This window comes from Theropithecus gelada, chromosome 4, assembly GCF_003255815.1.
Source record: "Theropithecus gelada isolate Dixy chromosome 4, Tgel_1.0, whole genome shotgun sequence".
In the NCBI taxonomy this organism is placed as follows: domain Eukaryota; kingdom Metazoa; phylum Chordata; class Mammalia; order Primates; family Cercopithecidae; genus Theropithecus; species Theropithecus gelada.
The window spans coordinates 38,357,180-38,383,255 of NC_037671.1; the positions used below are offsets into that span (position 1 = coordinate 38,357,180).

At 38.8% G+C, this 26,076-nt stretch overlaps 1 protein-coding gene across 4 annotated transcripts in view; it reads left to right on the top strand.

The window, feature by feature from the left end:
* MAPK14 (mitogen-activated protein kinase 14) overlaps nt 1-26,076 on the top strand; it is an 85,746-nt gene that overhangs the window by 25,983 nt on the left and 33,687 nt on the right. For all 4 annotated transcript variants that reach the window (XM_025382408.1, XM_025382410.1, XM_025382409.1 and 1 more), the window contains 6 exons: nt 6,128-6,186; nt 20,241-20,352; nt 21,047-21,076; nt 21,404-21,451; nt 23,223-23,337; nt 23,917-23,988. In XM_025382408.1, coding sequence (XP_025238193.1) covers nt 6,128-6,186; nt 20,241-20,352; nt 21,047-21,076; nt 21,404-21,451; nt 23,223-23,337; nt 23,917-23,988 — 436 coding nt within the window. The remainder of the gene's footprint in view (nt 1-6,127; nt 6,187-20,240; nt 20,353-21,046; nt 21,077-21,403; nt 21,452-23,222; nt 23,338-23,916; nt 23,989-26,076) is intronic.

Below are 26,076 nucleotides of genomic sequence, written 5' to 3' on the forward strand. Positions count from 1 at the left end.
CTGTAGCCCAGGCTGGAGTGCAGTGGCCGGATCTCAGCTCACTGCAAGCTCCGCCTCCCGGGTTCACGCCATTCTCCGGCCTCAGCCTCCCGAGTAGCTGGGACTACAGGCGCCCGCCACCTCGCCCGGCTATTTTTTGTATTTCTTAGTAGAGACGGGGTTTCACCGTGTTAGCCAGGATGGTCTCGATCTCCTGACCTCGTGATCCGCCCATCTCGGCCTCCCAAAGTGCTGGGATTACAGGCTTGAGCCACCGCGCCCGGCCAATTTAACTTCTTTATAGCGAGAAAAAAGTCACAGATAAGTGATTCTTCATTAGCATACACTTGTTTCATTAGTGCAAATTTCTTCTAAATTGAGAACATTAAGACTTAAATTTGTAATTGGATTATGGATGCCATTATAATCACAGCTGCTGCTTTTTATTTTCACATTTTATTTTGATTGTATAGTATCGAGGAAATCCTATTTCTACAGACAACTTCTATTCCTGAATATAATTTTACATAAGTAGCTATGTGCAAACCTGAGTTTTAAGAATGTTCAGTGTGGAGCTGCAGCTTTCCTAATCAGTGACATGTTTACAAGAAGTTGAGATATGTGGAAAAAGCTGGCAGCAGAAACTTTATTCCTAGGTCTGCATAAAATCAAGGTGGCCTGGCAGCTTTAAGGGATGTGTTTGCATTTGATTTTTAACACACTTGAGTGTGTATGCTGTTTTTCATTACACATTATTATATGTGACAGAGATAGTGTCACAGCTTTGCAAGTATAAAGGATATTTTGAAAATGAAATGCAAGCCAAGCATTTATGGAACCCCAGAGCACCTTTGGGAGCCCCTAGGATCTTATTGATGTGGCTACGCTAATTTAAGAACATCTAGTTTAAGAGATTATCAGTGCTACACTTGATTGTTTTGCTTTTCTTCCTAAATATGTTAAGCCAGTGTTTAGGGATCATGGTATTAGAAAAATAGGATTTTAATTTCCATGTATTGTTTTATAAGTGTCTTGCTTACTAGCGGTAGATGGTCACCTAGATATCAGTGATTTGTTACTTAAACAAAATAAGACACATGGCTGAATGTCTCATAGTTCTCTATTCCGCTGGCAAATGTTTGAAGCCAAAAGACTTGACTCAATGTAGAAAAATTCCTGCATTTTAGCCTATTTTAAAAACATTTGTTAGGTGCTTACAATGTAAAAGTAATTTTACCCAATAAAGAACCAAAACTTCCAGTAAGTTTAATTGAGGGTTTTCAGAGAAATTTGTCTCGTTTACCTTCCTCTTCTTTTTTAAAAAATTACTGTTTTGGGTCACCATCCAATTTTTATAGCTGCCAAACCTCCTACGGGCAGCAGCAACAGAAGCTTAAAACTTGTGACCATTTTAAGTGTTGGTAACAAATACAATTTTCAGGTGCCAGAGGGCACATGTGATCTTTTACACAAAAATGCCTCTGACCCACAGTCGGTAGTTCATCTTGAGTTGTCTCTTCTGTTAGTGATCATGAATAATAAATAAAACATTTATTAGGTGAGTGACTGAAGCTAGGGGATGTCCTCTGTGACTGTGAGAGTTTCTCTCTGAACAAAGTTAGTTGGACCATTCCTAATTGAACTTCTGACCTTGATCTCATTAACACCTGCTCTAAGGAAAGATTAAAGGGAGGCAGCCTGCCAACTGCATCCTTTTGCTGTCTGGGCATACACTACAGAAATGGCCCACATATGGGTCTAGAGATCTGTACATTTTAGAATTTAAAAATGATCAAAGAAATTCTTTTGTAAATTTTATTTGGGAACCTTAGATTTAACCTTACCATTGTAGACCAAGAGATTGTTTTGATGTGCTGTTGTTAAATATGCTAAATATGGTCTTTGGATACTGAGTTTTAAAGTATTTTTTTTGGATGTGTGCTAATTTGATAAAAAATATGACTTATATTTGCCAGGCTTTGGACCATGATGGGATAATCATTAGAGATATTTGCTGCTTATTTGTATTATAAATGTCTTTTCTAAAACTTTTATTCCTGGATTACTTTGAGGTGACTGAAGTAATGTAACAGCAGAAGGAGTTAAGGAAATAGACTAAAATATGACTTGATTTAGAAGGGAATTTCCATTTAAGAAATGAGAAATGGCCGGGTGCAGTGGCTTATGCCTGTTATCCTGGCACTTCGGGAGGCCAAGGTGGGTGGATTGCTTGAACCCAGAAGTTTGAGACTAGCCTGGGCAACATGGCAAAACCCAGTCTCTATTATTATATTAAAAAAAAAAAAAAGAAATGAGAAATGAATAGATTCCTAAAATATTTTCCAGATCTATTTTAATGCTGAGAATTTTTTGTTTTACAGTATTTTCCTTATGATTAATATTTCATAAATATGATTAATGGAGGGAGGGGTATTTTGTGAAAACCCATCAAAAATTTAAGTACTTTGATTTAACATGAGTAGTTTTAATCTCAAAATTGTTATTTTTGGTGTCCTTATGTTAAATACATTAAATATTATAAATATTGCTCTTTTTAGGAAATTAAAATTTGCTAGGGTATTTACTAGTTGGCTTTTCTCTATTTTTTTTCAGGTTACTTTGTTTTTCTTCTTGCAGTCATGCTTTGTAATCATTTGAATAGTTGAGCTTTATGTCTCAAATTCTGTTAATGGAAGTAGCTGCTTCAGATAGTTTGCTTAGGTATATTGTATTTTGTAATTCTCTATTCAGCTGTATGGGCTGTGGTCACCACTTATTCTGATGATCCACAGTGGGTCAGTCCTTTGTCCTAGCCACCTTCAGATATGTTATCTGCTCAGTCTTGCTGTCAGGACTGTGAAAATAAGCAATGATGTCCTCATGTTTTTCATACGAGGAAAATGGAACTCAAGAGAAGATACCAAATGTATTTGCCTATTATTATTTACATAATAGCCATTCATTTTAGCTCCTGCTGAATGCCAGGCTCCGTTCCAAGTGCCAAGGGTATTGGAATGAAGAAATTATAAGCTCTTGGATCCAAGAAATCACAGACTGATACTGGGGTTCAAACTTATAGCTGTTTGGTTCCAAAATGTCTGTTATGTTTTCAGTTTGAAATTGGAGTTTTTATTTGAAAATAGTTTTGACTTTTTTTTTGTCTTTGAGGTAACTCTTGCATGTGTAAATCAGATCTCTAATGATTTAATTTCCATAGGAGGGTGATTTTCACAATCACAATGGAAACAATGTAAAACAATGTAAATAGTTGTAAACTTTTCTATTATATTGAGGAGATGGGCATCTCAAATAACAAGAATCTTTGATTAGAAAATATTGGAACAGGTGAATAAAGTTAGCTTCTGGACCTCAGTTACCTTAAGTAGAAGTGGGTGTAAGGGAGAATGATTAAAAGTCCAGAGGTCTTAAGCCAGGAGTGTACCAAACTCAAGGGAAACAATTACAGTTTAGATGGAAAAGGTAAAAGAAAATGGATTTGACTTAAATTTAAAGCACTATTATGAATGAGGTCACAGGTACTGTATTGGGAGGGGGGGGCATGTAAGTTGGCCTTACCTCTATGGAGGACAATTTGACAATATTAAGATTCTTAAATATATTGGTGCCCTTTGATTCTGTAATTCTGTTTCTTGAAATTTATTTCCTGGAAGAAAATATGAGATGTGCAAAATACATATATTTTTCTTGCAGTATTCCTTAAATGTCTAAAGATAGGAAATTGGTTATGGTATACACAAATGATAGATATGCTGTATACAAATGTTTAAATATTAAGTAAAAAGGCAGGATATAAAACTGTGCATGGTATAACCCCAATTTAATTTATGTACATCAGAAAATCAAAGGAAATATATCTCAAAATGTTAATGATGGTTATAATGGGTGGTACAATTATGGGTAATTTTGATTTTCTTGTATACTGTTGTCTGGGTAGGGATCTAAAAGTGACTCTATTTCCTTTGGGACAATTTTCAAGGACTTGAAACCTATTCTTAAATTCCAAGTATGTGTCCCAACCACCTCCTTTTCAGGTTCAGACTGTAAAATTGAAGTTGCTTTTAAAAAGTCTGATATTGGCCGGGCACGGTGGCTCAAGCCTGTAATCCCAGCACTTTGGGAGGCCGAGGCGGGTGGATCACGAGGTCGGGAGATCGAGACTATCCTGGCTAACATGGTGAAACCCCGTCTCTACTAAAAATACAAAAAACTAGCCGGGCGTGGTGGCGGGCGCCTGTAGTCTCAGCTACTTGGGAGGCTGAGACGGGAGAATGGCGTGAACCCGGGAGGCGGAGCTTGCAGTGAGCCGAGATCACACCACTGCACTCCAGCCTGGGAGCACAGCGAGACTCCGTCTCAAAAAAAAAAAAAAAAATAAAAAATAAATAAATAAATAAATAAATAAATAAATAAATAAAGTCTGATATTTGGAGTCAGGCATGGTGGTGCACTTGGGAGGCTGAGGCAGAAGAATCGCTTATACCCGGGAGGCAGAGGTTGCAGTGGGCTGAGATTGTGCCATGTACTCCAGCCTGGGCAACAGGAGCGAAACTGTGTCTCAAAAAAAAAAAAAAAAAAAAAAAAGCCTGATATTTGGATGAGTGGAGTAACATCCTAATTAGAAGACCTTTTTCATGATAATGTTTTGAGTATTAACATATCTTACTTCTAGAGCTTCGTGTTTAAGTTGGCAGGTTAGAACAGTGTGCTAGTGAGGCCACAGTCTTGCTTCATATCCAGATACTCTCAAATATGGCTGGGTGTATTACAAATGAATTATAATATTTCTTATTTGTCTTGTCAATACCTAACTCTGTAGAAATGAATGGCCTGGGTTTTAAGGAAAATGAATGGGAGGTGGGGGATGGAGGTGCTGTATGTGGATGAATTCATGATCAGAAAACTTTTCAAAGACCTTGGGTTATTGAGTATTAAGTAGCTCTTTGCTTTATCCCTGTGTAAAGATAGACTTTTTTTTTTTCATTTTTAAATTGTCTGATTTAAATACCTGACCCATTAAGACTTTGTGAGAATAATACCAAGAATATACTGAGAATATTTTGAGGCTATAAATATGTCAGTTTTGAAGGCTATACAGTTAAGATGGAAATTTTTCATGGAATACATTTTTTGAAAACACAATATTATGGTAACAACCATGGACATGTGACCTTTTTTTCCTGTTGGATTAATTCATTAGACCATTAGTACATACGTAACGCAGGTACCCTAAATCTTTTTGCCTTCTGGTAAACTACTGACTACATATGATTAAATTCTAAAGAGATGAAGATTTTTAATGGTAAAATGGGTTAATATGAGAATTGATGTTAACAAGTAGAAAACAAAAGCATAATTTGGGTAGAAAATTAGTTGGAGTTACTAAGGATGTGACATGATGTTATGAAACTGAGGTAGCTGGTTTTGAATTAGTTCCTATTAAAATGATTGAGACCTGGCTGGCCATGGTGGCTCACTGCTGTAATCCCAGCACTTTGGGATGCTAAAGTGGGAGGATCACTTGAGGCCAAAAGTTCCAGACCAGCCTGGGCAATCTAGTGAGACACATCTGTACAAAAAAAGAAAAATTAGCTAGGCATGGTGGTGGCATGTGCTTATAGTCCCAGCTACTTGGGAAGCTGAGACAGGAGGATTACTTGAGCTGCCATGAACTGTGGTGGTGTCACTGTACTTTAGCTTGCATGTCGAGTGAGATCCTGACTCTTTTTTTTTTTTTTTTTGAGACGGAGTCTCGCTCTGTCGCCCGGGCTGGAGTGCAGTGACACAATCTCAGCTCACTGCAACCTCCGCCTCCCAGGTTTAAGCAATTCTCCTGCCTCAGCTTCCCGAGTAGCTGGGATTACAGGCGTCCACCACCATGCCTGGCTAATGTTTGTATTTTTAGTAGAGACAGGGTTTCACCATGTAGGCCGGACTGGTCTTGAACTCCTGACTTCAGGTGATTCACCCGCCTCAGCCTCCCAAAGTGCTGGGATTACAGGCATGAGCCACTGCTCCTGGCCTAGACCCTGACTCTTAAAAAAAAAAAAAGAAAAGAAGATTAACACCTGATGGGTACTATACTGAGTTTAATATTTATTTACTGTTTAATTTTTATATTTTCTTACAGGTGATTGGTCTGTTGGACGTTTTTACACCTGCAAGGTCTCTGGAGGAATTCAATGATGTGTGAGTAAATCTTTTGCATTTGCCTTCCTGGTCTACAGAATGAAGACTAATAGCCCATTTCTATTCCTGAACCATTTAGCAACATACAGACTTCAAAAAATTCTTTATTCCTATCATGCAACTCTTTCTGGGTGTAGGGGTGGATACCAGAAGATATATGTTATGGGTGGGGTGTGTTAGTATTTGCATCATTTCAGGCACATTGTACCCCACTGAAGAGTCAGTCTTGAATTCTTACAAAAGTTCCATGGAGAAAGGAGTAGAGAGTTTTGACTATGGATTTTTTCTTTTCAAAGTGTTTATCCCAGGTTTGGTTTTTTGTTGTTGTTGTTGTTTTAAAAGACACGGGGTCTTGTGATATTGCCCAGGCTGAACTCAGGCTCCTGGGCTGTAATGTTCCTCCCACCTCAGCCTCCTGAGTAGCTGGGACTGCAGGCACATGCTACCATGCCTGGCCGGTCCCAACTTTTTAAAGTGCTCTTCAAGAAATGTAATGGAGCCCCAGTCATATAAACTCCCTCCACTTTTATCGCCCATGCATGTGGGAGGTGATACTAGAACTACATACTGATCCTTGAAGTATTAGATTGCTACACTGGGATAAGGGGCAGACATGTTGAGAAAGGCTTCTCCCAGCTTTGTAACCACCTCTGTTATTTTAACCTGGGATCCCCCTAGAAAGCAGAGCCTGGGATTCTCAGGAACTGGTAGTAGGGGCTAGGGAAAATGAAACAGGGAAGGAGAGAAAGCTTCTGAGGATTTGTTGATTTGGTCACCACTATGGACAACTGGGCTGAAAACTGCTAAGATCTAAGAAGCTGTACATAATGCGCCTCAGATAGGGATCATGAATCCACTGGCTCCTGACCCCATTGGCAGGGGTTGCCACATGTGTCATTAGTGCCTTCACATGCCCAGGTTGCACATTGGTGAGCATAAGACAGATTCCAGCAAGTGTTCCCATGTATGTGTGAGCTCTCTACTATAATAGCTTTTCTAGTATCTGAGTTGACACAGCTCTCCCTGCCCCCAGTTCACAGATACACTATACCATAAAAGAGAAAAAAACCTTAAACGCAGTTATACTTTTGGTCCCATTGAAATTTTGGCATTCCTAAATGGAAACGGTTACTGTTATGAAAGCCAAAACAGAATTGAAGATCATTACTTCTCTTCCTTAACCTCCATTCCCCCATTGACTCCGGTGCTGAACCTAACCAGTTTCTCTTCACCCTTATCCTGGTTTCAGTTTCTCCCATTCTTATCCTGGACTGATCACAAACACCATTTACTCCTTTCCCACAGAACACACAGGGGATTTGTTTGAACTTGTATGTTCTGTCTAAGGAAAGGGAGAAAGAAATAAAGAAGATGAAATGGAAAGGGAAGGAGGAAAGGTGACAAAAACATTTCTCCACCATTTGAATTTAGTTGGAACAGTGTATGGCTGAGAGTAGAAGTTGAGAGAGGAGAATTTGGTCTACCTACAAGATCTCCTTGGCCACATTAACTTTGACCCTGCTAATGAAAGTTTAAGAAACAAAGGAAAAAAATAGCCAATAACTAAGAAAAATTGTTCTTCTCGCAGCCTTGCTTGGTACAAGAATATGGAGGCTTCCAGAGATTACTGGATGTTACCCAAGGGCATGTATATTACAGTTTGTTGAGCCCTACTGTATGCTGTAGTTGGAAAAGGGAATGTTGCAGAATGATGGTTTTTTAAAAAACAGTTTCCCTAAATGTGGAAGAAATGCTGAAGTAATGTGTTAGTGAATTACTTTGGAAAACATTTGAGTTAGATCTGAGCTGTTAGATCCCAAAATTTTAGGTCTACTAAGGATGGATTTATATAACAAAGGAAATGATTATTTGCTGACTTGTGCAAAGTGCAAAATGCTGTACTTTGGCCTAACTGGACAGTCTGGAACTGTATTGAGAACCTATTTTTCCTGTGTGAAAAGACCTTAATTAAGGCCAGTGTCTTCTTAAAAGGTTAAATGTTACTGATAGTTTTGCCTTTGTTTGGATCCTTTATCCATGTAAGGACCCAGCAACTACAAGTCTACCTTTGAACTAAAGTTTCATTCATTCATTCATTCAACCATTCATTCATTTATTTATTCATTCAACAAATACTATGGCTGATGAGCAGGAATCTGTTTTTTCTACTTTAGCTGGATTCTGTTCTTTATAAACAATAACTGAGTTTACCTCTTGGAAGCAAATCTCATTACTACTTGTTGAATACTTACTGAGTGCAGAACACTGAGCAGAGTGTTGGCACAGGCTCAGAATAATCAGAAACAGTCGCTCTTCCTTTTGATGAAAGTGTCTGGTTGCGGTAAACAAATTCAAAGCAGTTTTGTATCCAGGCTACCAATTGGCTGTATGACCTTGGACAAGTCACTTTACCACTATAGACCCAGTCATTTCCCTGTAAAATGATGAGAATTGAGGTCATTGACTTCTGAGGTGTTTCAAATTACAGAAAGTCTCTGAAAATAGAATGAACTTGTTTGCCCTTAGAAAAATATTCCATTGTTTACTTTTTCTGTGACATTCATATCACGGAAAAAATCACTGTAGTTCAGGACAATAGTTATTTCAGTGTTTTCTTTTTTTTTGAGACAGGGTCTTGCCCTGTTGTCACCCGGGTTGGAGTGCAGTGGCGAGATCTCGACTTACTGCCACCTCTGCCTCCCAGACTCATGCAATCCTCCCATCTCAGTCCCCCAAGTAGCTGGGACTACAGGCATGGGCCACCATGTCCAGCTAATTTTTGTATTTTTGGTAGAGATGGGGTTTCGCTATGTTGCCTAGGCTGGTCTTGAACTCCTGAGCTCAGGTGATCGCCCTCTTAGGCCACTCAAAGTGCTGGGATTCCAGACATGAGCCACCACTCCTGGCAGTTTCAGTATTTTCTAAAGTTATTTAGGGTCACACAAAGAACATAAATGAGGTTCAGTGTTACACAATTGGGAGCCGTGGGGTCTGTGGCAAAATACATCTGCACCTCCTAAAAGTATTCAAATTCACATTCAAACAAAACAAGTAAACAAAAACCTACACTTCCGGCCAAGCCAGACATAATTTAGGCTAGAGTGGTTCTACAAGCTGCCTGTTTAGAGCAGGCTATAATTTGAACACAAATTTTTAAATGGTAATTAGCAAAATCTCTAATTACTTTCAGATTTACAGTTGATTTTTTTCTTTTCTTTTCTTTTCTTTTTTTTTTTTTTTTTTTTTGAGACAGTCTCTCTCTGTCACCCAGGCTGGAGTGCAGTGGCACGATCTTAACTTGCTGCAACCTCTGCCTCCTAGGTTCAAGTGATTCTCCTACCTCAGCCTCACAAGTAGCTGGGATTACAGGTGCACACCACCACGCCTGGCTAATTTTTGTATTTTTAGTAGAGATGGGATTTCACCGTATTGGCCAGACTGGTCATGAACTCTTGACCTCAAGTGATCTGCCCACCTCAGCCTCCCAAAATGCTGGGATTATAGGTGTGAGCCACCGCACCTGGCCTACAGTTGACTTTTAATCATGTGGTACGTGTATTTGTGCCTTTATGTTTCGGTTAGCACTTTTAATTTATATACAGCCATGCATCAGTTAATGACTGGGATGTGTTCTGAGGAATATGTCATTAGGTGATTTTGTCATTGTGCAGACATCACGGAGTGTACTTCCACAAACCTAGATAGTATAATCTGCACACCTAGTCTATATGGTATATCTTGTTGCTCCTATGCTACAAACCTGCACAGCATGTTACTGTACTGGATACTATAGGTAACTGTAACATGATGCTATGTATTTATGTATCTAAACATAACTAAGCATAGAAAACATACAGTAAAAATACGGTACTATAGGCCAGGCTTAGTGGCTCACTCCTGTAATCCCAGCACTTTGGGAAGCCAAGGTGGGCACATCACTTGAGCCCAAGAGCTGGAGACCAGCCTGAGCAACATAGGGAAACCCCTTCTCTACAAAAAAATTTAAAAAATTAATCGAGCATGGTGGTGCATGCCTGTAGTCCAGCTACTGGGGAGTCTGAAGTGGGAGGATCACTTGAGCCCAGAGGCGGCGGTTTTATTGAACTGTGATTGCGCCACTGCATTCCAGCCTGGGTGACAGAGTAATATACGTGGTCCACTGTTGACTGAAACATTGTTTTGTGGTACATGACTACTTCAGATTTTTGCTATGTTTTAAATTTTAATTCTTACAAATGAAGACTATACCTTTGAGAAAGGAATAATAGGTAGTGCATTTTGAACATTAGGAACAATATACAGTTACTGAATCTAACAGATGGAGATTATTTTTGGAAGATGTAGTGTTAAAAGATGGATATACGGAGTTGCTCTTGACCGCCATAGGATGTGGTTGTACAGATGGCAACATTTTGTAAAGATACAGTACCTCTAGATCTCTTAAATGATTGGAAATCATTTGGGCCTCTCTGTTGGCTTTTTGATAGTAATGTTTGGCAAGAGACTGCATGCATATATATTCCTGTGTATGCAGCAAATATTACCGGTAGAAATGCAAAAATCTTAAATAGCCAATATTTGAACCTAACACCAGAGCGAGCTGTAATTTAGTATTATTACAGTATTGCCTTTTCTCTGCGTGTGTGTGTGTGTGTGTGTGTGTGTTCTCTGCGTGTGTGTGTGTGTGTGTGTTTTCCTTTTGTAGTTGGGTCTACAGGCTCACACCACTAGACTCAGCTGTTTTTATTTTTTTGTAAACATGAGGCCTTGCTGTGTTGCCTTGGTTGTTCTTGAACTCCTTGACTCAACCAGTCCTCCCACCTTGGTCTCCCAAAATGCTGGGATTACAGATATAAGCCACCATGCCCCCGCCTTTTCTTAACTGTAGTGGTTCTTTGCACAAGCATAGTAGGCAGTGAAGAATTTTTTGATTCCTCCTGGGAACTATTTCCTCAAATTTCATGGAAACTGAATTGTCATAAGTGGAAATTAGTCTTCTGGTACTTTTTCCTTTATTTTACAAGTTCCCATCCCAGGTTTCTTGCACTGAATTCCTTATCTCTGCTTCATTCTTGAAGAGTGAAATGGAAGTGGGGTTTTGGATTCTAATCTCCATCTGTTAGAGCAGAAAACCTACAACAAGGCTAATCAGCAGCTCTTGTTTTAGTGAAAACCAATGAGGAGAGATCACTTCTTCCACCTACTGACAATGATTGCTCAACTAATACGTTTAGCTTTTTATTTCAATGTAAAAGTTGCTGAAAACACTGAATTGGTAAAGGAAATTTCAAGATTTACATTTTAACCTGATGATGTTCAATAAATATTTGAAGACCTTATGCTAGGCACAGTAATAGTCTCTGAGGAATATAGCAATAAATAAGAGTTGAGGCTCTTAACGGGAGAGAAGAACAGTGTAAATGATCAAACAAAATACCATGTGGTAAGATCTAAAAGGTCCTATATGAGTTGGTCTCCTGTGTACTCTCTAATCTGACGTCACTTAGTCCTCTTTCCACTCTGTCTCCACCCCAGTCACTCTGGCCTCTTGTTCTTTGACTACAGACAACCACATTTGCAATAAGACCTTTGCACCAGTTTCTGTTATTGCCCTGGAACTGTTTCCCCACATACCTACATGACTGTCTCCTTTCCTTCAGGACTCTACCCAAGGGTCTTCTCATTAGAAGTTCTTCTTTTGTTACCACTCTAACTGAAATAGTATCCCTGCTGGTCACTGTTTACCCCTTACCCTGCTTTGTTCTTAGCAAATTTTGTTATTGTCTGTCTTCTCCCTCCATTTGTAAGTTCTGTTCGAGCATGGAGTTTGTTTTCGAGCATGGAGTTTGTTTTCGTCATCGCTGAATCATTAGCACTTAGAACAGTAACATGCACTCTATTGTTTGTTAAACAGGTGAACACAAGAATTGCCATTATAGGGCAGGTATAGGGTGCTAAAGGACTGCATAGTATGGCCACCTAACCCAGACGTGGAGTGTCTTCAGGAAAGCCTCTGCAAAAAAGATGTATACATAGAGGGCTTAAGGGATGAAGGAGAGTTGGAAAGGTCGGGAAAGTGCAAGTTCATCCAGGGGCTAAGAGAGGGAGCTGAGGGCAGAAGAGGGGTGTGTGTGTGTGTGTGTGTGTGTGTGTGTGTGTGTGTTTGGTGGGAATAGAGGTGTATATGGCAAAAGATGAAGCTGGAATGGGGAGGGACTAGATCCTTGGGGCTTTGTAAGCTAAGCCTCATTAAGGTGGTTGCTTTAGAGAAGAGATCAAAGGGTACTGGGAACTGGAAATGGAATTGGAAAAAGGATGAAAGGTTTTATTTTTATGTGGGATGACATAGTTACAACTCTTTCCCCCTTCCTCCCCACACAAACACATTCCATAGTGTGTGATAAAAAGATATCATTTTACCAGAGGCAGTTTTCTTCTGGATCCTTAACACATTAGGAAATATTTTGGATGAGCATACTAGTTGAAAATCTGAAATGGATTTAAGACTTTTCTGGGAACTTAAATTTTTGTAATGATGCTTCTCATTGTGAATATGTGACTTGAATTTCTTTTGGTTTGACTTCTTGCCAGTATTACAACTATGTCCTTTCTTTAAAAACAGGGTCTTATGCTTGTGAGTGAAACTGACAAAACATGTGGGTGAGCAGTTCTGTGACACCAGCTTTCTTTTTTTCAGTAAAATCTTGTAGGGTACAAAGGGCTTTCACATAATCTCATTTGACACAACAACCCTGTGAACTAGATGATATTATCTCTGATTCTCAGATGAGGGAACTGAGGTTGAGAGAGATGAACTTAATTGTATAATATCACATACAAAATTGCATCTCTCCCTGGTCTTTTGGCTCTAAACCTATTTCTCATCACATTTTTCTGATCTAAGGCTATGATTATTATTTGAGAGTCTGCTCCCCCTTCTTATTGAGTAAATACTGTGTTAAGTTCTATGTAAGATGCCGAAACTAAGGGCCTGTCTCGTTTTCCAATTGCTATGATCTTATTAAAGAAATGAGGCATTTCTTATTAAGAAATGCTTACCTAAAATAACTGAAGAGGTGAGTCAAATCTGTAATGTCTAGACAACTTACAGGGTGCTGCATGAACTCAGAATATTAGAGAAGCTTAGTGGAGAAAAGCCTCTGAAGAGGGTAATAACTGTCCGAAGAAGCAAACAGGGAATAGGATGTGGAAGCTGAAATTTATTCCAGACAGAGAATGAAGGAAATATGTAAAGTATATAGAAAAGAGATTTGTATGGAATGGAGAGTATTAAATGAAAAAAACTATTGATTCTTCTTTTGTACTTGGATGAAAATTGTGCATTAATGAATTCTGGGTGTGTGTGTGCGCATATGTGTATGTTTAGGGTTATTCCTAATTTAGCTAATAAACGTGATCTTTTTGGAAATAATGCTGAAAGAAATACCTAGCCTGGTTGCTTGGACTTATAGGTTATTTCCTAATTTAGCTACTAAACATGGTATTTTTGGAAATAATGCTGAAAGAAATACCTAGCCTAGTTGCTTGAAACTAGGCTAAGTGCTCAAGTTAGTGAACACAGGAAGAGAAGTAGTCTGGGAAAAAGATTAATGAGTTAACTATTAACATTTGTGTTTACAATTTATTTATCAGAGAGGTCTGCTGAAATGGAGATGGTGGGTGGTGAAACTCCTTGTAGATGTTTTTACAAACTCACGTTAGAAATCTTAAATAAGTTACATATCTCTTAAGAAAATATCATTCAGTTTTTGCTTGACATGATCAGTAAGATGCCACTTTTTTCTCAGATTAGCTAGTTTTAAAAGGTAAAGAAGCTTCAAGGCCTAGCTTAGAGTTTGAGTCCTTCAGCAATCTCTCTCTAATTCACTCCTTCCTAAGTCTGTGCTGGGACCCTCTCCTGTGTGTTCTCCAGCACTATATGTCCTTTTATTATGATTATATATTCATATATGCCTTCCTTTCATCTAAATGCTGTATCTGCCTTTCCCACTGCTGCATCTTGAAGGCCCAGAAATACATATTTGTTGATGGAGTGATAGAATGAATAAATGACTGCGCTGTCACTGTTTATAACTGGTTGAGGATTTGGTTGTCTGAAAGCATGCTCAGTGCTCTCTCCTTTGACTAGCTTTTTTGTTTTCATCCTGTAATGTAGACTATATGTTAAAATATTGAGTCTAGTTTCATTGATGCAGGTAATGTAGAGGGCATCTTTTAGTAATCTTTGCTTCAAGTGAGAATAATTTGTTGTGAAATAAGCCTACTAAGCTGCCTACTTGGCTGCTGAATGGTTCTTTTACCCCTAAATTAGAACAGTCTGGTCTGCTTAACAGATAAGACCTTTGGCACACATATTTCAATAAAATGAGCCCTTGTCTTGTCTTACTAGTAGTGCTGTATGAGTTGTCCTGAGTCATTCAGTGGTAATTGAGTGCCTACTATCTATCCGACACTGTTCTCGGTACTTTAGATACTACAGGGAACAAAAAATAACCCTGCCCTCCATGAACATTGTACAAGCAGATAACAATAAACAACAGTGAGCATATAAAAAAGGAAATTACATAGTCTGTCAGCAGACAATAATGCTATAACTAAAAAGAAAAGGTAGAACAGGAAAGGGGAATTAGGAGTACAAGGGCGGGAGGAAGATAGAATTTTAAATGGAGTAAGGATAGGCCTTATTGAGATGAATTTTGAGCAAAAATGTGAAGAAGCGGAGGAATTAGACCTGGGGATATCTAGGGAAAGAGCATTCCAGGCAGAAGAGGCAGTCAGTGCTAAGGTCCTGAGGCAGACTGCATGATATATTGGAACTGGAGCAAGGAGGCCAGTGTGGAGCTAAGAGCAAGGGAGAGAGATGTAGACTATGAAATAATGAGAGACGTAATTGGGGGCAGTGTACTGGATTAGGTAGGGCTTTCTCTGCCATTGAAAGGAATTTTGTCTTTTACTCTCAGTAAAATAGGGAGCCTTTTGAGGAAAGGAATGCCCTGATCTGATTTTTATTTCTAAAGAATCACTCTTCCCCTGTGTTGAGAATAGACTGTAGTAAGTCCCAGGGATCACTAGGTGAGTTGCAGAAGGTTGTGCTTACAAATTGTCAATCCCTGTGATTGTTTTAAGCATGCTGTTTAAATATGGAATAAATTTTTTTTTTTTTGCCTTTTGATAATTTCTTTGAATAGGACTGATAGTGGTAAGAGATGCCAGTCTGTAGATACAGATATAGAAGAGTTTTTCCTACAAAGGTTCTTTCTCTTTTTTTATTTTTATTTTGTTTTTTTTGAGACGGAGTGTCACTCTGTCGCTCAGGCTGGAGTGCAGTGGCGCGATCTCGGCTCACTGCAAGCTCCACCTTCCGGGTTCACACCATTCTCCTGCCTCAGCCTCCCGAGTAGCTGGGACTATAAGCGCCTGCCACCACGCCCGTCTAATTTTTTTGTATTTTTAGTAGAGACGGGGTTTCACCATGTTAGCCAGGATGGTCTCGATCTCCTGACCTTGTGATCTGCCTGCCTTAGCCTCCCAAAGTGCTGGGATTACAGGCGTGAGCCACCACGCCCGCCCTCTACATAGGTTCTTTCTGATTATTCTGTGCTTTAAAAAGTGGAGGGTGGGGAGAAAGAGGGCAGGGACAGTGGTACTGGTCTTAACAATTGGATATTATCCAAGAAGTATAAATGAAGCTGTAGAATGGGGTGCTGTCTAGAGTACTGAAAAGCATTTATGACAGAGTTCTTCCTTCTTGCTGTCACAGTACATTTTACTCACAGGAGTCACTTTGAGAAATGTGATTTGTGATCTCTATACTTTGATTAAATTTAAAGAAGACCAACTTCACAAGGAAAGTGAAAAACAAGATTTGTATCAGTCCATGAAGTTCTGTTTTCAGCTTTTAGCCTAATAAAGGCCAACTTACTTAATTCCGTTGTAAAGATGTGAGAACTAGATAGCTTTCCAACCATACTCAAGTCTGACCTTCCTTAATTTACTTTAGGTGTTATATACATTGACAATATTAGGCATGTCTTTAAAATGTAATTGACTATGCTTTCCAGAAACAAATACTGTAGAAATTATGTGACTCTCCATTAATGCCTCTTTTGGAATGTACTTACTTAAAATGTGCTCATCTATATTCCTTGCCCCCCATCCTGTTCATTATTTTTAGAAGTTGGTGCGTCTTCCATAAACAGTCAGCAACTTTGTATGATGCTTGCTTTTGTCCTCTGTTGCAAGACTTACTTTGAAAATCTTTCTATATGGGAGTTAGAATGTAACAGTTGGTGGTCATGGATTGGTTTTTGGGCCTCCTGGAAACAAGTATAGTGATTATGTTAGTTCCTGCAAGACACTTCTGCCATAAATTATGCCTTTCAGTTTATTTCATTGTAGCTTAGTAGTAACGCTTGATAGTTATTACTATATAGAGTGATTAATCTTACAAACTTACATAATGTTTTGGCAGTCTCACCCTTTCTCTAAATTTTGGTGATAAAATGGATGTGGTCTCTGAGGGGGAAAGGGTTTGAGAGAAATTACATCGTGGTAAAATGTTCTAACTAAAAGCACACTGTCTCTCTCTCAGGCCATGCAGTCAGTGGTCCTCTGGCTGCCTAAGATTTCTTAAGTCACTGATAACCATTTAAACACAATAGTTGTACTTGAAGTTGCTATACTTTCATTAGTAATTTTGCCTAACCTTTGTGAACTAGCTCAGGCATATTAGTTAGGACTTTTAGGTTTTATTTAAAGATAAGTTATGTTTGTCCTTTCTCCATAAAATTATTTAGAAAAGTTGAAAGAATAACCCTCTTATTTTCCAATGTCAAAAAATATAATTATGTGCAAAGTAGTCTTATAAGACTGAAATTGGATTCTGTCTTCCTCAGCTTATGCATCAATTTAGAGTTAAAGAATATAGTAACTGTGATTAGGACAGAATATTGCTATGTTCTTGCCAGCCTTCTTTATTAGTTAAGATTAACTTTGATAGTAAATACAGTGTTGATAATTATTAAGGACATTATTCAGACATACTGCTTCGCTAGTTATTGTGACATTTATAAGAGTTTTTAAAAAGGTCATTCCCTTGATGTAAATTTTGTATCAGCTGAAAGAATTGTTGGAAGAATATGTGCTGTGATTAAGATCATGGTCTGTGGAGTCAGTTAGTTTTAGATTCAACTCCTGACGTTACTACTCTTTTTGACCTTCAGTAGATGGCTTATCCTTGTTCTGTCTCTGTTTCCTTGTCAGTAAATGGGAACACTAATGGACATTATCTCACAGAGTTATTGGGAGGAGTGTATGAGATGTGGACATAATAAACTGCTTACTGCAGTGCTGGACACAGAATAAGTGCTAGTTAGTGTCTTTGGTTATGTTATGTTGAGATTGGAACATTTCTTAAAACGTTTCAATCTCATTTACTTATTAAATTACATTTAGAGTCTACTGTTTCCTCAAGGCAGTATAAACATGTAAGTTTTAAAAATATGAAATGCTAAAATCTTAAGGTTACAACTAGATTAGGTCCTGTTGATCTCCATGAAATTGAGAACTAACCATGGCAGCCCTACAGGGAAATTATGATAGAGAAAAAAAATTCCATTCCTCTTGGAGTTGTGTGTGTAGGTATATAGAGAGGTCACACACACGCATGTTTATTCTTATAATACATTAATAATAGATCTAAATTACTGACCTCCTTTCTTCCCTCCAGAATTCATAAAAAATGAAAATAGAAATGAAATGAAATCAGCATTCTTTATAGCTCAGGTGATATATATTATTACCCAACCTTAGGAATAGGAATGATTCTTAGACAGTAAATAAAACTTACACATATTTTTAAAAATTCAGCCTCTTAGCCGGGCACAGTAGCTCACGCCTCTAATCCCAGCACTTTGGGAGGCTGTGGTGGGAGGATCACTTGAGGTCAGGAGTTCGAGACCAGCCTGGCCAACATGGTGAAACCCTGCCTCTACTAAAAATACAAAAATTAGCCAGGCGCAGTGGTGCGTTCCTGTAATCCCAGCTGCTCGGGAGGCTGAGGCATGAGAATCACTTGATCCCGGGAGGTGGAGATTGCAGTGAGCCGAGATTGTGCCACTGCACTCCAGCCTGGGTGACAGAGCAAGACTCTGTCTCAAGAAAAAAAAAAAAAATCAGCCTTTTTAGTACCAATCTACTTTTTATGTTTCCATAACTGCGTAATACAGTAATGAGTGGCTTAAGACATTATGTCTAGAATATGTGTGGTGAACCTGTTGGACTTGAATGTAATCATTCCCTAATCTTACCACATAAAGATGGAATTAATAACCAGCACCACACCTGTGAGGAGAAATTCTGGAATGCCTCATCTTGCCTCCAGATAAAACATGTTCCTCCTTCCTTTAAGGTAAATGCAGGAATATTGTCAATGAACAAATCCTTTCACTAGTCGTTCCTGAAAAAGAATTATAGTTTGAAAATCAAAAAATAGACCGGGCGCAGTGGCTCAAGCCTGTAATCCCAGCACTTTGGGAGGCCGAGACGGGCGGATCACAAGGTCAGGAGATCGAGACCATCCTGGCTAACCCGGTGAAACGCCGTCTCTACTAAAAAATACACAAAAAAAAAACTAGCCGGGCGAGGTGGTGGGTGCCTACTGTAGTCCCAGCTACTCGGGAGGCTGAGGCAGGAGAACGGTGTAAACCCGGGAGGCGGAGCTTGCAGTGAGCTGAGATCCAGCCACTGCACTCCAGCCTGGGCGAAAGAGCGAGACTCCGTCTCAAAAAGAAGGAAAAAAAAAAAAGAAAATAAAAAAATACTCCTATTTTAGAACCTACAACGTGGAAGGCTTATAATAAGGTGAAAATGTACTGGTGGATTTAAAACTACAAGATACTTAATTATAGCCATGCACTAAGTTATACTTTATATTTTGTCATACAAGAATAATATTTTTAAGAAAACTGATACTGACACATGTATCTTTCTAATCCCTACCTTTGCTTTTATTATTATTATTATTATTATTTTATTTTTTGTAGAGATGGGGTTTCCCTATGTTGCCCAGGCTGATCTCAAACTCCTGCCTCAGCCTCCCAGAGTGTTAAGATTATAGGTGTGAGCCACAAAGCTTGGCCTGTTTTCTTTTCTCTTGAAATAACCTGAAAAAAGTTATGTCAAGTAGGAATAAGTATGTAAATGTTTAGAATAGATGGCAGGTAGTTAAAGTTAGAATAGTAATGTTGGGAGGCTGAATTGGGAGGATCACCTGAGACCAAGAGTTAGAGCCCAGCCTGAGCAACATAGTGAGACCCCATCTCTACAGAAAAATTTTAAAAAATTAGCTGTGCGTGGTGGTGCACACCTTTAGTCCTAGCTACTCGGGAGGCTGAAGTAGGAGGATCGCTTGAGCCCAGGAATTTGAGGTTGCAGTGAGTTACTATGATTGCTCCACTGCATGACAGAGCATGACCCTGTCTCTAAAAAAAGAAAAGTAAAAGAATAGCAATGTTGAAAATGAGGTAATGAGGTGCCCCTCCCCCGCAAAAACGAGTAGTTGTTAACTTTTAGCTGTCATCGTGGTACAGCTACCATTTTAAGGGAAGGGTGGCCTTCCCTTAAAAACTTAGAAAAGTCGGGCCGGGTGCAGTGGCTCATGCCTGTAATCCCAGCACTTTGGGAGGCTGAGGCGGGTGAACTATGAGGTCAGGAGATCGAGACCATCTTGGCCAACACGGTGAAACCTTGTCTCCACTAAAAATACAAAAATTAGCTGGGTGTGTTGGCGGGCACCTGGAGTTCCAGCTACTCGGGAGGCTGAGGCAGGAGAATCACTTGAACCTGGGATGGAGGTGGAGTGCAGTGAGCCGAGATTGCGTCATTGCACTCCAGTCTAGCAACAGAGTGAGACTCCGTCTCAAAAAAAAAACAAAAACAAAAACAAAAAAAATAGAAAACTTATAAAAGTCTTGTGAAGATAAGAGTTTTCTTAGGGGTTCTAGATTGTTATGTAACTTTTCACTAATTTCTAGGTATCTGGTGACCCATCTCATGGGGGCAGATCTGAACAACATTGTGAAATGTCAGAAGCTTACAGATGACCATGTTCAGTTCCTTATCTACCAAATTCTCCGAGGTCTAAAGGTACAGATAATATAAGTAATAATTTTAAAAAATTAATTCTGCCTTTCTCCCCTCCTTTTAGGGCTTAAACAAGTAAACAACTTTTCTTACGGAAAATTCAAACACATAAAATCACAAGTAAAGGTCATAGTACAATAAACTGCCATGTTCACTCAGTGACAACAGTTACCGACATATGGCCAATCATGTTTCTTTTGTATTTCCCAAGCCCTGGATTATTTTAAAGCAAGTCTAGACATTATATAATACCACCCATAGATACCTCAGTATGCACATCTGAAAGATAAGGACTCTTCATTCTTACATCTAAACAATAATTTATTGATGTGATCTAATATCTGGTCAGTGTAATGTTGAGATTTTCAAAAAATCCTCAAGAAAGACTAATTTATTTGTTGGAGGGGCAGGTAAACAGTGTTTTCAAATTAAACCATCTTTGATATTTAGCTGCTTTGAGTCCTTATTGAGCTCCAGAGTGCCAACCAGAAAATAGATAAAAAGCTCAACTGAGTGGAGTCAATGGCTGTGGAAATTATAGTTATGGTAAATGTACACAATACTGATAGTTACGCTGATTTCTAATCTTACTGTTAACACTAGCAGTTCTTACTGATTCATGAAAATGTGCAGCAAATATGTTATATAATGTGACAATAGAAGGTTGGAGGTAACTGACTTTTTTTCTTTTTTGCAGTATATACATTCAGCTGACATAATTCACAGGGTATGTATTATGACTTTGATCACATTATTTTGGGGAAGTGGGGTGAGAGTGGAAGAATGGCATTTAGCCAAGATCCTAATCTAAACTTACTTTAGCCATTGAACTGTTGATTGATTGCAACTTTAGGTTTAGGCTGATTAAAGAAAGAAGTTGTGTAGTTTTGTTCTATGTAAAGCTAACTTGGACTAGATATTGACTGTAGGATGGAGATTGTGTTTTGATAGCTGGATGAAGTCTTTTATGTCTGGATCCTCATTATTACCTGTAGGGGGAAAATTGATCATGCATCATGAAGTTGATCCTGTCTTCCCTGTATTTGCTTCCTAGGACCTAAAACCTAGTAATCTAGCTGTGAATGAAGACTGTGAGCTGAAGGTAAAATGAAGAGACAGTATTCATTGTTTGCTTTACTTTGAGATTGTATGTTTGACTAAGCAGGCACACTTTCATAGGGAGTAGATTTATGAGCCATGACTATCCGAAATTCATATTATTTTTATTACCAGACTTTGAAATGTAAACCATTTCTGAGTAAGCTAAGTGACATTGAAAGTGGCATCACTTGTTTTTATTTTAACATAAAGTTAAATTATAAATTTAATATATTCATAATAAAGGAAGATAATAGTCAAATATCAAGTAAGTGGTCCTAAAGAGGTGATAACTACATTAAATACATTTCTAAGAGGAGAAATGACAGAAACCCACTCACTCAAAATAATTCAAATAAAAGATAAGTGAATTAATTTTTTCTAAAGAGCAAGCAGCTCTAGAACTTATTTTGTTCCATTTCATTTTTTTTAACTTAAAAAAAAATAATTTCCATACATTAGAACGCACCATTTTCATTTTGGCAAAATTATGTATCCACTTAACTATCACATTTATGATAAAGAACATTTCTTTTTTTTTCTTTTTTTTTTTTTGAGATGCAGTCTCGCTCTGTTGCGGTCTAGAGTGCAGTGATGAGATCTTGGCTCACTGCACCCTCTGCCTCCCGGGTTCAAGCAATTCTCCTGCCTCAGCCTCCTGAGTAGTTGGGATTACAGGTGCATGCCATCACGCCTGGCTAATATTTGTATTTTTAGTGGAGATGGGATTTCACCATGTTGGCTAGGATGGTGTCGATCTCCTGACCTTGTGATCTACCTGCCTTGGCCTCTGAGAGTGCTGGGATTACAGGTGTGAGCCACTGCTCCCAGCGAAGAACATTTGGATTACTTTAAAAAGTTTATGGCCAGGCGCAGTGGTTCATGCGTGTAATCCCAGCACTTTGAGAGGCCGAGGCGGGTGGATCATGAGGTCAGGAGATAGAGACCATCTTGGCCAACACGGTGAAACCTCGTCTCCGCTAAAAATATAAAAATTTAGCTTGGCGTGGTGGCAGGCACCTGGAGTCACAGCTACTCAGGAGGCTGAGGCAGGAGAATGGCATGAACCCAGGAAGGCAGAGCTTGCAGTGAGCCGAAATTGCGCCACTGCACCCCAGCCTGGGTGACAGAGTGAGACTCCTGTCTCAAAAAAAAAAGAAAAGAAAAAGAAAAAGTTTATTGTGTCCCTTCCTAGTCTAGTCAATCCCTATCCCTCCACCCCTAATTCTGGCTCCACGCAACTATGCATCTGCTTCTAACACTATAGATTAGGTTTATCTTTTCTGGAGTTTCATGTAAATGGAATCATATAGTGTGTATTTTTGTGTGTCTGACCTTTGCTTTGTGTAATGATTCGGTATTGTGTGTGTCAGTGGTTTCTTCCTTTTTATTGGTAATAGTATTTTGTTTTATGAACGTATCAGAATTTTTAAATCTGTCCACCTGCTGATGGACATTTGCTTGAGTTTGAGGCTATGTAAAGCAACTGTGAACATTTATGTGCAAACCTTTGTGTGGACATAAGTTCTCATTGCACTTGATTAAATACCTAGGAGTGACGTTTTTGTTTTGCTTTTTGTAATTTCAGTTTAAGTTCTTGCTGTATATTTCCCATACATTCTAAGCATGGACCAGGAAATCTTTTTATGAAAGTGCTATTTTGTTCTCCTTTTTAATAAGGCGGCAGAAGTTTGTTTGTTTGTTTGTTTGTTTGTTTGTTTCCCCTGCCTGTTTCTCAGTCTTAGCAGTTTGTCTGTTCCTCTTCTGCCCTTTAGATTCTGGATTTTGGACTGGCTCGGCACACAGATGATGAAATGACAGGCTACGTGGCCACTAGGTGGTACAGGGCTCCTGAGATCATGCTGAACTGGATGCATTACAACCAGACAGGTATTACTTGCCTTGGTTATTTAGGGCCTTATTTAATTCCATGTTGGATGCATTTGGGATTCTCAGAAGTAGAGATGGTGGGAGTGGGAAGAAATATCTTTTCTTCCCTCAGTGGTCCTTTTAAAGCCTACAAGTAAAAATATTTTACTTCCTCAGATGGGGAAGTGGGGTTTTATACACAGCCTTTAAATCTTGTGATTTAGCAATTGGGTTTTTATTTATTTAGATTTTAATATATTCTCTGAGTACTTATACCTAAAGACAATGAATCCATAATTTTAACCCCTCAATGTTACTTGGAAGAATCTACCATTCTGCTAATACGAAACTTACCCCTTTTTAAACAGCTTATTTCTCTTAAGTATGTTTTGACTTACCACACCTTTGAGTAGCCCTTTAGTCAGGTGATCTTAGTAAGCTATTTATTTCTGTAAAAATGACTATGATTGTTGAGCCTCAGATGTCTTAAATAGTAATTTGAATATTTCACCCCTAGTTACGGTTTCATTTGTTGCCATTGTTGCCAAGAATAGTAACAGTGACATTGCATGTACTTTTATTTCTCTTTAATTTTGCCAGTTGATATTTGGTCAGTGGGATGCATAATGGCCGAGCTGTTGACTGGAAGAACATTGTTTCCTGGCACAGACCGTATCCTTTAAAAAGTTTTGGATTCTTGTTTCTTATCTGTATTCCAGTGTCCATGGATGTATACTCCTTTTACTTATCTCTAGGGAAGGCTCTCAGTTTTTTGCTTTTATAGTCTAGATAATGCATTATGAAGTTTTTCTTCTTACTGAGTAGCTTGCCTTGCCAAGAAAGAGGCTTCAGTTTACTTTTATGAGTTGGAAAAATTCCTTGTAAGTTGAAAAACCCATCAAATCTGTCTTCTTTTTGCAGCAATCCCTTATTAATCATCCCACAGCAGTTCTGAGACCTGAACATACTCATGAGAAACTCCAGATCCCAATGACGGGTTTAGTCTGCTTGTATAAACACTTAATGAGCACAAGATACCTGTTTCTAAATGAAGGACATCTTGCTAGTATGTTTGTTTTGTGTATTAAAAAGGCTATGTTTGGTACCTGCAATGATATACTGCTTACTTGTTATGTTTGTTGTTTGACAACAAAGAGTAAAAGCAAGAAGTGAAAAGGCTACCATGTAATGTACTTTTGTTTTTCCAGCACAAACTTTTTCCCAGATTGCAGCCAAACCCTAATTTACTCCAAGACTTACTGTCTAGTTTACGGTTTATTATAGCCCCTTTATTTTAGTTCCTTTCCTATCTGCGGTATGCTTGTTTCATTGTTTAGTAATAATGTCATGAGAAATGTGGTTTGTTGGAACTCTTATCAGTTCTACTTATGGAAGATGTTTAGGTGAGAAAGAATGTTAAAATATATATCTAGAATTAGTTTTAGGGATTTTTTTTTTTTCTATAGAATTGAGTTAACTAGCCTTCAGTTGGTTTTGGTTGGGCTATTAGACATGCTACAGTTACCTCTGATCTATTATGCCTAGAGATCTAAAAGTCGTCTTAGTCCCTTACCTAAATAAACTCATTGAGTTTATAAACCAGAATGTCAGTTCACTTGCTTACAGTTTGGGATGTACTTCTATAATGGCTGTGATGTTTGTGATATCTGCCCATGTGTTCTAACTGTTTTCTGCTAGAGAGAATGTACTTGCATTATGAACTGAAAAATCCTCTATTTCTCAGGTAAAGCTGTTTCTTTCTCTGAATATTAGGATTGATACAGAATGCAGTCTCCCTGTACATAGCTTACCTTATTACTCCCTACCTCTGGATTTTAAGTTAGTTGAATACCTAGTATTTCTCCTTTGTCCTTTGTTTCATTCACCTTATAGCTGTTTCTCAGAAATTTGGCATATATATATTACAGTCCAAGGTAAGAGAATTAGGGAAAATTTATACTTCCCCCTTTCCTCATGTACATATCTCAGAGTCCCATCCTTGGTTTGTCCTCTGGAGTAGCTGCTATCCTGATGCTATTCTCTGTTCCCCACTCCCCTTCCTCTTCTTGTGTCTGTTATCTCCAGCTACCATTCAGTCAGTCACAGACCTCCATGCCGGTGTAGACATACAAGGTGGCAGAGAGGGAAAAACAGTACATACAGGTTAAGCACATGCTCTGGAGCCAGACTTCCTGGGTTTAGATCTTAGCTCTTTTATTTCCAGCTGTGTAACTTTGAGCAAGTTTTCTAACCTCTATGTCTCTCAGTTTCCTTAACCGTAAAATGATAGTAATCATACATACTCACAAGGTTGTCGTAAGAATTCAGCCAGATAGTGACTGGAAAGTACTGAGACGAGCCTGCCAGTAAATGTTAGCCATCATCTTTAGTAATGACCTTGCAAAACAGATTACCCCTTCACCCTCCCACTTTATTGTCTACCTGTGAATCATTAATGTTTTGTTTTGTTTTTAATTCTGTGATAGGTAGAAAAGGATGGCTCTCCTTGGCAGACTGATGTTAAAAAGTTTTCAACCATCCCGGCTAACACGGTGAAACCCCGTCTCTACTAAAAAATACAAAAAACTAGCCGGGTGCGGTGGCGGGCGCCTGTAGTCCCAGCTACTCGGGAGGCTGAGGCAGGAGAATGGCGTGAACCCGGGAGGCGGAGCTTGCAGTGAGCTGAGATCCGGCCATTGCACTCCAGCCTGGGCGGCAGAGCGAGACTCCGTCTCAAAAAAAAAAAAAAAAAAAAAAAAA